Consider the following 14322-nt stretch of genomic DNA (forward strand, 5'->3'; position numbering starts at 1 on the left):
ACCCCAGTAACTTGTACCCCATTTCAGACAGTAGCCAACCCGCGCCGCATATTATGTATTGATGGGTGAACACTTCCTGAACGACACAGTTGTCCAAATGGGGTGGGTTTGTGGATACCACTGTGAGTGATTGAAAAGATGGACCTCTGGAGAGAGCAACATTCAATTGTCCGTAACTGAAAGCAGGATCGTCTGTGACGATGGAGGCCACACTGGTGAAAGTTACTTTATCGGTAGGGATAAGTTTCAGCACTTGTTCATTAAGGTGTAGCGAGTCTTCGTTGTTGACGCTTAATATAGCTTGCGTACTGAGTTGTTCCGGAGTCACAGTTGAGAAACACTAAGCCACCAAGAAAAGTAACATTGCAATAATGCACGCCATGACCCGATTGCTGTAAACAGAAGTGAAAACAAAATCGAGCCCAGTGCATTCTTTAACTGCCTTGTAGCGCAGTGGTAGTGTTGCTGCTTTGCAGGAAGGAGACTGTGGAAGATTTTGGGTTCGCTTCCCGGTTCCTCCCTGTGTGGATAGCGCTTTGAATACTGAAAACACCGGTATATCAATGTAATGAAGTATTATTATTCTTATGCGTCCAGCGCTCTCTCTCTGTCGCGCGCGCCTGTATGTGTGTGTGTGTCGCTCGCTGCACGTGTCGACCACTTCTTAAGGCAATTCAATATGTAGATCAATTTGATATTTTATACAGTGAAAAATAAAATTCATGTACCACAACTCATTAATTTGGTTACATTGAATCTGAGCCGCATTACTTTAATTCTCGTAGTTTCTGTTATTTTTGCGACGAAATTTAAACTTTTGTTCTATATAATTTCGAAAACTTCCTTGAATACTATATTCAGTGTGAAAACTCTATTAGTGCCTTTTATCAGTTACCAGAACTCTGCTCACATCGCGTCGCTTCGTACCGCAAGCCACAAGTAGTAAGTCTGTGATAAGCAGAATACTGCTACGCTTTGCACTCACAGGACGGAAGGACAATCCCGACCGCTTTTATATAGTGTAATGAAATGAAATGATGATTAGCACAAACTTGCATTCTGATATTCTTTTTTTCTCTTTTTTAAACCTAGCCCAGGTTACACCTATAAACAATAACAAAAAAAAAACCTGTTTTAAAAAGACTTGGACACTTGTTTCATATTTTTTATTGTTTTACCTTATAGACAAAAAGGTGAAAGCAATCCATCTGCATCCGAATTACAGCATTTACTCAAAGAAAAATCAGGGCATTGATGAGTTCTATGACTATGACATCGCTGTTATTGAACTGAATGAAACTATCAACACAATAAAAATTTCACCAAAAGCCCGGTAAGGAAGATTCTTAATGGTTTGTTTCAACAGGCTGCAAAACATTAAAGTTGAGTTATTTTGTTCTCTTGTTCAGATTATTCAAAGACTGGAGAATAATATTTTCTTTCCCTTACTAATTAGTACAACAATAGTATAGTTAACAATGCAAATTGTGTTAATTATTTTATGTGAATGAATAGCAAATTAATTAAGTATGGAAGAGAAGCAAGGTGAGAGTGGGAGACAGAAGTAGGTAAATGCATAAACTTAATGCAATTAATTTAATTGTAATTCATTTTAATTCAATTAAATACAATTCCTACAGAGATCAACAGAAGATCAGTGTGCCAGAATGTCTTAAGAAGTTAAGCATTCATTTGGAAGATGTTTTAATAAACAATGTGATTTTGTTTTCCAGTCCTATTTGCATTCCCTGCACTGAGGAGTCGAGGAGAGCACTGCGACTGAAACCTGAAACAACCTGCAAAGATCAAAGTATCTATGTTTTTATTTTAAACATTCTTGCCTAATCCTAACAGATACTTTCTATTATTACAATAGCCTTTTTAAATACATATAATTAGCAAAAGGATGGAGAAAGGGATGGATAGCTAAACAGATAATTAAAAAAAACATGATTACTTTCACTTCATAATGTCAAAGACTGATAAAGTATGGTGAGGAGAGTCTCTCAGACCCAGTAGGGGTTGGGTTGAAGACCTGGGAAGAAACAAGCAAGGGGGTAATTTGGTTTTCAGTTTAATGATTTATAAGTCATGTATGTAATTATATGTTTCATATTTTCACATTTTTCAGTTGTCAGTGAGTTCTAATACTGCCATTTAATTTTTTTACTATCATTAGCACTTCTTACAGGCACTCATATTTCATATAACCAGAAGGAAGTCATAATTTTTCAAATTAGAATGGAACTGTAGTACAATAATGGCTAAAATGGTAAAATAACACAAGTCATAGTCTGAGTGTCAGAAACAGGCGTCACCCCTGGAAGCCTGTCCCCAAACCCAAAAAGACAGGCTTCAAGGTCTGCACAGATCCAAAACGGACCTCAGGCTTTTAAAACTTCAAAATGATTTAAATGCACCAAAACTCCCTTTAAGTGGTAGGAAAGCCATCAATCTATCACTGAGGTAGTGAACATAAAAGAAAGTTCTTTAAACACGAAAGGATTTTTCAAGAAAAGTGCAACATTAAAATTTTAAGTGTGTATTTTGAATTATTATTGTTTTCGAAAGTTTATACTCCAAAGTTGATTTGTTTTGACAAAGTTTATTTTTATTTTTACTTTAATTTCTGTTCTTAGTTTATGCAATGCATTAATTACATTACGCGACCATGCTTTTTCCTTTTGTGACATTAGTGGAACTAGGGTATAAATACAGCAGCATTTCTTTTGTTAATTATCCCTCAACTGGATGAAGAAATAACGTCTTAGTGTTAATGTCTTCTTCAAAATAAGTCTAACATCAGGCATTGGTTTTGGTGTTTGAACTTTTTTTCTTCTTTTATTTTCCTTTTTGTTTTGACCCATTCATTCTGGCTCTGACTACACGTCTGTTTCTTGATTCTGATCTCCTGGTTTGTACAATCAATACCCATCAACACATCTGTGTTACATTAGAAGAGAACTAAAATGGCAAAGCACAGTGAAAAAAGGCAACCTAGGTCTTACATAAAAAGGCAATCTAAGTCTTTCAAGTCCAATCTTTTATCCAGTATGTAGAATCCAAAAACAAGGCAACAAAATCCACTATAAGCAGAAAATCAAGAAATGTACTCACAAAGAGTACAAAACACTATACTCCTCCAATAACACCCTGTGAGATGTAATCTCTTCAACCTGAATATATAAAGGCTGAAGGCAGAACCCTCAGCAGTAACATCAAGGTGGCAATGCCTCTTGGGATTCCATAAACAAGCAGCTTTGAGGTACATACAGTATGTACCATTACATAACAAAAATACATGAAAAATAATACTTCAAAATTAACAGTAATGACAATAAAAAGATAACATATATAAGCCAGGAAGAAAATATAACACAAATCATATAAGCTACGTTATTAGAGCAAAAAAATTCAGAAAACCAATAGAATTGACATGTTTGGTGATTAAAAGCTGCACATATAAGCACAGCTAGCAAATTGGTGTTATTCTGCAAAGATTGAAAGTGCAGTTGCTGGTTTTTAGGATCAGAAGATGAAACATAATCAGTGAAACACCAGTCAAAATCCAAAAACAAAGGAGATACAACAATACTTAAGCCAAATACTTAAGACAAAAATTAAAGCTGAAAGACCAGCCGATAAAAAAAAAATGGCTGAAAGAACAAAAATATTTGGTTTGTTGTAGGATTATACCTGCAATCTTGGTCAGAGATAAGACTTTCAGGATGAGCTTTTATCCTGTCATGTTAATAGTGTCATGTACCACAGATTTCTGGGATGAAACCATGGTAAAGGAGTAATCAAAAATTCCACAAGACAGCAACACCTGTGACAAACCCAAAGTTACAAATACATTTTCATGATTATAATAACAAAGGCCAAGCAGAAACTGAAGATCATAATGGATTCTGCAAAGAAAAAAAAGCCAAAAAATCATTAAGTAATGCAAACAAGAAGTGTCACATAACAGAAGTGAGAACATTGTATAAACTAATGTATGAATAAGTCTCCACAAGAAATTAATTAGTAATTTTCTTACTCACTTGGTCCTGAACAAGGTTGCAGGGGGTGCCAGAGCCTATCCCAGCTAGCATAGGTCATAAGGCAGGAACAAACCCTGGACCAGGTGCCAGTCCATTGCAGGGGCAAGGAGAAAATCAGTCATGTCCAAAATACAGAATAAACAGGCTTATAGTGTCATGATTATCATAAGTTGTAAGTAGAGTAGAGTAAATTAGAGTAGAATTATGGCACTGTCCTAATATATTTGGTCACTTTATTGTACTTATGTGAATAGTAGAGGTAGTATAGAAAGATAAAATACCGGAGGATGAGACATGAATCAAGAAACCAAGCTAAGAATGCATCAAAACCATCAGACAGATCTGTTGTTAAACCCCAAATCAGAAACCAAACAATTTGAAGCACTAACGTTTTTCGCTAAGTATCACTAAATTAAACACACACACTTTGTACTCTCAGATAGCATTCTTAGTGATTCTTGGGTAGAAATACCACAGAAACCTTTACACAAAAGATTTAAAATGGTGGTACCCATAATAACCATCACAGGAAGACACAAATGAATTTCAACATTACTAATTCTAGTTTGAAAGTGAAAGTGAATGTCACCATTGAGTTCTGCATGATTAAAAGTTCCATACAGAAGCCCCACAGTACAATGGTGCGGGTCCACTCCAGGCTCCCTCTTCACAGTTGGGAGCCTCTTGAACCCAACACCATCGATAGTTATGACTGAATGAGCTGAAAGATGGTGTAAAAAGTGTTCCGTGCTTTTATTAAAAAGAATCAAAACAAAACTAAAAACAGTGTCCACACTGCAGTGCTTCACAAATGTCCATAAATAATCCATACAAACAATAAATAAATCCATTAAAAACAGAGGTTAAAAATGCAGTCAGATCCCAGCCCAACTAATTTTTCGTCTCCCCGGCTCACCCATAACTCATGCAGCTGGCGGAGACCCAGCAGCCACGAACTTCATCCCCCGACTCCTGCCTTGGCTATCTCCTCACAGCGCAGCCAGACCATCCAAGGTCCGCACTCCTCCCGTCATCCTTCACGCACCCACAATCGTACCTCGGATCCCTGGGGAGGTCATCCGCCATGCTCGCCCCACTCCACGCTGTTGTTCTGTGGGGTAAACCAGCCCCTAGAGCACCTACAACCTACGCTCCTTCATGGGGCCCCTGTTTGTGCTGCCTTTCCCCTCTAGGTGGCCAGATCATCCTCACTGAGACTGGTCTTCAGCTGCCTTTTAACCTCAATTGCTTTTCTCGTTCCTTTCCATTCTCTTTTTTTTCCCACCCTTGTATTTGCGCTTTCTTATTTTATACATGGGGACGTGGCACAGTTGTGGCGATTAGCAGCTCCCGGCATCAATTACGGACACGGACGATTCCTCACCTTTGCACTTAATTGAAGAAACGCCTTCACTGCATCGCACGCGGGAACTGCTCCAGCCACACTACCACGCCCCCTCCTTCATCCGCGAGTGTGGCGATTATTTATTTAAAAAGGCAATCAGCTGCGGACCTGACCTTACCACACACTGACTATACAAAGTGTACAAGTCAAAAACTTTAAAACTAAGTAGTAAACTTGGCAATCATGAAACAAAAATAATTCAGAAATAAAAGCGCAAACAATTTGTCTATATATCCATTTTATGATTTTTTTTTTCTCATTTGGGGTTGTGCAGAGTCAAGAGGATAACAATGCCAGTTTGTCATTTGTCACAGTAATGGACACACACACTGACTCATACAGGGATTATATTAGATCCAATAAGAACAGATTGCATAGTTTTGGTGTGTTGAAAGTCATATAATGCTCACACACCCAATGAGAGAAGAAGCTGACGCCACAACAAGTCTGACCTGTGCAAACTCAGGTCACTGGAAGTATGATGCAGCAGCGCTGTCACAATGCCACCCAAAGGGGTCTAATGTTGTTTTGGGAATAAAAAGTGCTTAAACAAAAAAAAAATAAAAAAGGCAGTCTTACCTTTATTATTATGAAAGATTCTGTAAAGAAGACTTTCTACCAATGCATATTCTGTGTGATTAATAACCCACATATTTGTTTTGTTTTTTTCTTATAACAGTAGAAAACCTGTTCTCCCAGGACATAGTTGACGCATTTTTTGTGACAGGGGTAGAATCACAAATGAAGAATATGAATGTTAAAATAAAACTAAAGAACCAGGTATGTGCTTGTTAATTTCTTTAACAGACCCATTTTAATGATATACCCTGTATACTGTAGCATCATTGTAAAGGATAAGTTTGGTATTTTTCAAATCAAAAGTTATTTCTTCACAATCATTTGTTAACTTGCTACATGAAATTGCATTCTAAAGTGGAAATATAGTTTATAAATTAAATTTTTCTTAAAAGCTAGCCTTATCTTGCGTTATATAATAGAGCTTATGGGTACCAGGGTCCCAATCTGAAAAAAACATAAAAACTTGCCAAATACACCCATTTTTCAAGCCAAAGGTTTTATTGAGTACTGATCTGTGTCTTGAGATTACAAACATATTTTAAAACAGGGCATCCATGTTTTTTTAAGAAGGAAAAAAAGTGAAAGACTGTTATGAGATTCAGACATTTTAAAAGCAGACCGGCTGTGCACGTCACTTCTTTGCTTGTCTTTTTCCGCAACACCTTTCAGGGCCAGAGGCATAGATTTATGGGTACCAGGATGGAAACCAATGGATTTATCTTGGAAAGTGATGGCCAAACAATGTTATTGACACTTAATGTTGATGCTCAGATGTGAATTGCTTTCTCTATAGATAACTTGACAATAATAACAAAAAAAACACTTAATTGCTTATATCCTTTCACTATACAGAAGCTTATTTCATTACTTCACAAAGCTACTGCGTGTTACAGCTAGATTAATAATGCACACATGTGCTTCACTGACGTAGAATGCCGAACACGCATGCAATCAAGTGACAAGATCTGAAGAGACGTTATAGGTATGCATCAATCCATCCATTTTCTAAACCACTTATGCAGAGCAGCTGAAGCCTATCCCAGCAAGCATTGGGCACAATGCAGCAACATTTCCCTTTCAGGGTGAACACACTCACAGACACACTAGGGCCACTTTAGCAATGCCAAGTCATCTAAATTTAGACAGTTTGAAGTTTAGTAAGTTTAATACAGATGTCTTAACATAAGCAGAGAGGTAGCACAGACTGGTAGCTGTCATTCCCATGAGCAGACAAGCAAGCAAGAAATGTATCCTTACCTTGAGAAAATAGTACCAAGAATCTATAATAAAAATTACTAATTCTACACTTTTTTGCCACAAGCATGCATTAGAAATGCAGGAGGCACCTTTTCTTAAATTGAACCCTTTGTTACTTCAAAGTGGACATATTTGGTAAATTATACTTCTTTTATTCAGAATGGGATCCCAGTATCCAGAAGTTTCATTTGAAAATGTTATTTTTTAAAATATTTAAAATACACTTCACTTTTGTCAGGATTTAGCCACGGTTCCTCCCCTGGCTGGGGTTCAAATACCAATTTTTTGTCTGTTTTGTTCATTTTTGAATCCTTTGTGTATGTTGATAGTGTTGGCCATTTAGTGTTTTATGTATCTGTGTATCTTAATGTATATTCCATGTTTTTTGTGGGTGGTTCCCCAAGAGGTGGGCCGCCAGCCCAACACATTCAAGGGGCTGCCATCAGCCCTATAAAAGCTGGGGCAACCCACGGTCCCTTGCAGTGGTGAGTTTTCTCTAGTGATTATTTGTGCTTTTATTAATTTTTTTATGAACTTTTTCAACCTCTGTGCTCCTTTGTGTTTTTTTATGCTCTTCAGAGCTTCTTGTTAAACCAAGGCTTTTTTAAACAATAAATATTTTTATTTGTAAAGATACAATGTTGCCCTTTTTTGTGACTAGCTGGGTTTTTGATGGTATTTCCCTGTGTAGTGAGCATTTTGAGCCATTATTGGTGCTTTCAAGTTTAGAAACTTTCAACCTCTACAATTTTTGAACACAATTTTATATTGCAAATGAATATATACCATGATTTGGAGGAAGTAACTTAGATTTGCAAATATCTTTTAATAGCGAAAAGTACTCTTTTCTGTAGAATTTTTGAAAAAAATTCATTGTAAAGTAATACAGCTGTTTTTGTACAAATTGGCAGAAATCAGTGTTCCAGTGACTTCACTGATCTAGTGTTGCACTGTGGAAAGATCCAAAAAATGAAGAATTAAAGCAGCAATTGGGGTGGGCTGGCTTTGCATAGTTTAGCCCACACCACCACATTGATACTTGGGATCTGCTCTTTTCTGGTGACTTCTATGAAGATGACTGCATCATTTCACAGCATAATTTTTTCATAGCTCCCATTTAAGAGAGTACTTTTCACTATTAAAAGATATAAAAATGTGACTGTTCTCTTCTAATATATGGATATTCCACAAAATAAATATTCTAATATATTCTTCAAATTAGGTCAACTGCTGGCATTCAAAGGTGCAATTTTCTTTTTATAGATTCAAATATGATCATAGTCTTTAACTATTTTTGAAAATTTCTTAATTAACACAATTAATGCAGCAATTAAAAGGCCATATATTTTTGCATAATTAACTATATTACAAAAAATATCAATACAGTCAACGGTTTAGATATAGGTTAGGTTATACATGTATAGCATACTAAAATACTTCCAGAGTATAAATTTGTAGGGTTGCCATGTTGGTGCAGTGATTAGATGTTAGAAAAAAAAAATGATGAACTTATTTTTTCTTAATATTTATCACTGGAGTTTTTTTGTTTCTTTTACATAGACCTCTTAGGCTTGCCGTAATTTCTTCACAGCCTTATTTTGATTTAAATTAAACCTTATTAACTCAAAATTTATAGTAACAAATACTGTACATGTAATGCAGAATTCTGCTGCAGTCTATTCCACATCAACGCCACTCCTGTCCCCTCACCGCACCTTTGCCCCTCAACTTCAGATGTTTCCACTGTTCCCGTTATATGACATGTCTTTTCGCTTGTTCTTTTCTGTAAAATGCTTAAAGTGTTCAATTCATTGCACAGGCCTTATAAATGTCCAGTCTGTAAACAGCTTTACTGTTTCTAATTAGTTAAAGTAAAACATGACTCTGTGTTAAAAATTTATTTCCTGGCTATGGCTTTCACAGTAAAGCCATATTAATAAAATTAAAAAAAAAAAATGATAATGATATTATTGTATTACATTCCACTTCACCTGTGAACATTCGACTGGTGCTAACTCAAATTCTTAAGTGAACACATCTGACGCCTAGTTTAGTTCAGTTCTCTTGCTACCGTTGTATGATACGTACAAAGAGCTCATTGCAAGGTTAGGATTTGTGGTTTGCTCTGCTCTTTATTTCACTTTCCATATTTTTCCATCTTGTAAGTTTATTTAGGTTTATTTCAGTTCTTATTGGTTTCAATTTTAAGGATAACCTGTTGTTTCCATGTGCTAGGCCTGGTTTCAATTTTTGTATTGCTTTAACCTACCAAAACTTTGTATCGGTTCAAGATTACATTCAAATCTGATTAAAGCTACCATTTTAGCAGGATGTGCTATGGGCTGAATTTATTTTTATACACAAAACTCTCATTATTGAACTTATTACCGAAAGAATATTGTTTCTTGTAAAATCGCGTTTTTCCAATGACTATCAACAAAAGCTAAGGTTAGTCGCTAGGAAAAGCAGGAACTGAACTATGAAAGGGATGTTTCACTCAGGGCAATACTAAGTAACATGTTCAAGAGAACGAAGCGTCATTGAACTAATTAATATTAGGCCCTAGTAAAAAAAACAAATAGAAAACTACAGATATTTTATTCAGAAATGTACTTCTGATATATTTGATTAACTGATGGCACCTAAACTGAGGTCAATGTTCTTAGAATATTTTGTATTTTGCGATTTCTTTTGTTGCTATTGTAATGCTGTCACTATTCGGAAAAGAGCCATGCAAGTCAGAAGTTCCATTATGCTATTTACACTTGACAATAAATTGAACTTTGAAATTCCCAAAATGGCAGCTGCAAATGCATCCATGGCTGAGACAGATCATATGTCTGATATCAACATGCAAAATTCTTCAGTCGTATTAATTTATTTTTGCAGCCTCAACTGAAATGTAATGAAGATGCAAAAATGGCTCCTCTGTACACAAAACTCAAAGACTGGAGGGAGGTGGTGACTGACAGATTCCTCTGCACAGGAGGCACAGAGCCAGAAGTCGATGAGGTCACATGCAAAGGTAAGGGTGGTCCAGTAACTCGGCACTTTGCCAGCAGAGATTGCTGACCCTCATTGTTTTCACGAGTCAAAGTTACACTTTATGTCTGAACAGACATTAATGTATTTTTGCACTAGCAGATGACAGTTAAATGCGTATGCCAACGTTGCAATGAGGTGCATGTGTGTGGCACTCTATAGTCATGGTAGTGACTTTTCTTTTTCCTGTCTTGTCTTCTGCCAGCTGCGTATGCTATTTATACTCAAATGAATTGAAATGGCTTGCTTTTTTGTGGGCACCAGACAAGGCCATTTCAGCTGTTAAAATGTGATTGTTTAATAGATTATACAGTGCAGAATAGCTTTATAAAGTTGGCTTCAAGCTATGGTGGTAACATCTTTTACAGTTTCTGTGCTTGCCACACACAAAAATGATCTCTTTAATAAAGTGGTAAGATCATGAACCCCATGAAACTTACACTACCGTTATGAATTAAATTAATTGGTACTACATCCCTCATCACTCTGTGTCTGTGCTTTGTCAGACACATGTGTAGCATTGATAAAACATTTGCAGTAGTTAAATAATACTTTTGCATTCTTAGTCTTAATATATGGTTGAAATTGTCATTCTAAGACCAGTTAGAAGGCCTGCTGGTCACCACTGGTGTGCTACTTACACAGTCTCCATTTGTCTGCGTGAATTTGTGTCTCCATCTTCTGCCATATTAGAGTGAGGTGGATTGGCTGGTCAGTTGGCACACCTTTAACAATCTTAACTTGAATATCTTGAAAACAATGGCAACACTCCTCACCTCCTACAACCCCACCCAGTTATAAATGGTGTCACAGTCAACAGGGTGGAGTCATTTACATTTCTTAGCACTTCTAGATAGATAGATAGATAGATAGATACTATCACTTATAGTCTGAATTGGGATAAAAACATACCTCCTGTTATAAAAAAGCTCAGCAATAGATGTTTTCTCTCTGTCAGCTTACAAAGCTGAACCTCTTCCAATCAGGACTGGCATAATTGTATAGAGCGGTCATTGAAATAACCGCCACTTTCTTCATAACAGACTGGTATGGCAGTACATCTGTTCCGTCGAAACTTAAAACGGTAGCGTGTTGTTCGGTTAGCAGAAAAGTGGAAAGTGGACTCCATTGAGGTCCTGTCTATATCACATGTCAGAAAATGTGCAGGGAATATAATTAAATACAACACTCACCCGCGCAACAATCACTTATTACCATCGGGGAAATGTTACTAGTCACTAAAAACAAGAACTGCTAGACCATTTAAGCAGTTTCTTTCCTACTGTAGTAACTCTGGTTAAACTCTGATTCATCTGTGGTTTCTAAACTCCTACAAACTCTATCCTTAGAAAGACTTACTTTATATACTACTGGGTGAGAGTGCAATTCTGCATTATCATATTGTTTCATATATATTTCTGGTTTGTGCAATATGTTTTTCACTACTACTGTATATAATTTTGTCAGTCAGTCAGTCATTGTCCAACCCGCTATATCCTAACTACAGGGTCACGGGGGTCTGCTGGTGCCAATCCCAGCCAACACAGGAAGCAAGGCAGGTAACAAACCCTGGGCAGGGCACCAGCCCACCACACACCCACACACCAAGCACACACTAGGGACAATTTAGGATCGCCAGTGCACCTAACCTGCATGTCTTTGGACTGTCGGAGGAAACCCACACAGATATGGGGAGAACATACAAACTCCATGCAGGGAGGACCCAAGAAGTGAACCCATGTCTGCTAATTGCGAGGCAGCAGGGCCACCACTTCGCCACCGTGCCGCCATATAATTCTGTGATGGTGTTATATATTGCATATTGTGGTGTTTAATGCCATGTAACGTATTAGTGTATGGATGTAACACCAAGAGAAATTCCAATCAACTAGGTTTACAAGGCAATAACGTTCAAGACATAATAGTACTTGAGTATTCCTTCCATATTATAAACATGAGCAGGTTAGGTTGTGTTGATAAGTTGATTGACAAATGAAAATTGTTCAGGTATGGTAATTTACCTTTAAGAAATTTGCTGCTGGGTATAGTTGACACAAATATTGCATATGGCCCTATCTTCCCTCACGTGTATGTAAAGGTACTATCCACAGATGGTCCAAGTTCCTGCTTTGTAGCCCATGGTGGGCTCTTCAGATGCTCTGTGGCATGCTTGTTGCCCTTGGGATTCTCATGCCAGCTTGGCAGTGTAAGCAAAAAATAAATGCATTTTGATTTGAATTTGAAAACTCTCATATAGTGCAAAGCCTAGAAATTGCCCGATTGTTTCCCAAAGGTATTGCATCTTAGAATTAACCATAAAATCGCCTCTACTTTCCATAGTAAGCAGTACCCTAACCCACTTAAACAGAATTTTATACACTATTAAAGTTAAAGCACCAGAAAGCAAAGTGAAATTCCTGAGGTGGCTATTGAACGGGCCACACTGAGGCTTAAAGAGCTTTATCTTTGTCATAGAAGAATGCACTCCAATCGTTTTATATAAAATGTAAAACAAAATTCAAGTGGAGACAATTTACCAATTCTAGTCTTAATTTCTTTTTAACAGGAGATTCTGGCGGCTCTCTTGTAATTAAAAGGAAGAGAAGAGCTTTTCAGGTTAGTATCAAAACAAATACTGATGCATCCTTTTCAAGTGTATTTTATGAACACTTCTGTGAAATGAAAGATTTATTAAAAAATCGGCAAGACCTATTGTTTAAATGTTTTTGTGTGTTTTTTTAAAGCCTTGAAAGTTCAAAAAGTTGACATTGACTGTTATTTTGTAATGAGGTGGTACCCTTCAAGGTTTGGTTCCTGCATTGTGCGAAGAACCACTGCTGTATGAGAATAAGTACTTTCAAAAACGAATTATTAAGTGGACACGATTATTTAATAGAGCAGACTTTCTATTGCATGGTTGTTTAAGAGAGTCGCTGAATTGAAAGCGAATACGAGATTACACGATTTCAGCTATTATTAAGAACTCTTGTTTAAATGGTTCATTTTTAAGAATAATAGCTAATCATATTGGCAGGTAATTTAAATATATTATCATAGCAAAGCAGCTGTCTTTTTACGGCTGATACCAAATACATTGTATATGCACTGATTTTTCAAAGCTATTTCTGTTTTTCCAGGTCGGAGTGATAAGCTGGGGTAACATGAATCTGTGTCAGCCAAAACGAAAACAATCAACAGAACATTCCCGTGACTATTATATCAACCTTCTTAAAGTGCAGGACTTTCTAGAACCTAAGCTTCCACACCTCAAATTCAAAAAATAAATAATTTAAAAATGTAACTTTGTAAGCATAATGCTATTTTTGAATGCTCAACTAAGTAAGTGCAGTTCCACTCAAAACAAGTCTGGTTAATATTTCCTGCAGAAAAATGTCAGCTTTATTATAAGTATGCTCAATTTTGGTCTTCTGTATATTAATTTTATTGTTGTTGGTGTTGTTATGCACTTTTCTGGACATCTTTTCTAAATAAAAGTTTGTTATTTTTCAATGTAAAGATTTTTTTTAGTCATTGCTCTGTTCAATAGACATCCCTGTAAGCTCAGTCAAAAACTGGGATTTTAAAGTAAACAAATGACAAAAGGTGGAGTAGAGCAGGGGTTCTCAAAGTCGGTCCTGGGGGTCCCACTGTGGCTGCAGGCTTGTGCTTCAACCAGATTCATAATCAGTGACAACAACTGAAAACACTGATTACAATTAATTAGCTGTTATTTTTTCTCTTCTCTTATTCTACATTAAGAAAGCACAGCAGCATGATTGTACATTTATAAGACATTTAGAAACATTTCTACTTTTGCTATAGATTTAAATGCTCTCTTTTGTTGATTTCATTATATTTTACCTTTCTCTGTGCAGTTTACTCTATTCATTGTATCTTAATAACAACAATTAAAAGCTAGCAGAGCAGACACCCAGGCAAACAACAATGAATCGTGAAAGGCTGCAACTACTTTAGTGTTAGATGCACTAACTA

General features: G+C 36.6%; 1 protein-coding gene across 1 annotated transcript in view; it reads left to right on the forward strand.

Annotated features, from left to right (window-relative positions):
* LOC114650987 (complement factor B-like) overlaps positions 1-13845 on the forward strand; it is a 42190-nt gene extending 28345 nt beyond the window's left edge. Inside the window, exons 13-18 of the mRNA XM_028800945.2 lie at positions 1186-1333; positions 1734-1810; positions 6131-6231; positions 10177-10312; positions 12896-12945; positions 13467-13845. Of these exons, the coding sequence (XP_028656778.2) occupies positions 1186-1333; positions 1734-1810; positions 6131-6231; positions 10177-10312; positions 12896-12945; positions 13467-13613 (659 nt within the window). The 3' untranslated portion in view covers positions 13614-13845. The remainder of the gene's footprint in view (positions 1-1185; positions 1334-1733; positions 1811-6130; positions 6232-10176; positions 10313-12895; positions 12946-13466) is intronic.
* The last annotated feature ends 477 nt before the right edge of the window (positions 13846-14322 follow it).

This window comes from Erpetoichthys calabaricus, chromosome 1, assembly GCF_900747795.2.
Source record: "Erpetoichthys calabaricus chromosome 1, fErpCal1.3, whole genome shotgun sequence".
NCBI classification, from domain to species: domain Eukaryota; kingdom Metazoa; phylum Chordata; class Cladistia; order Polypteriformes; family Polypteridae; genus Erpetoichthys; species Erpetoichthys calabaricus.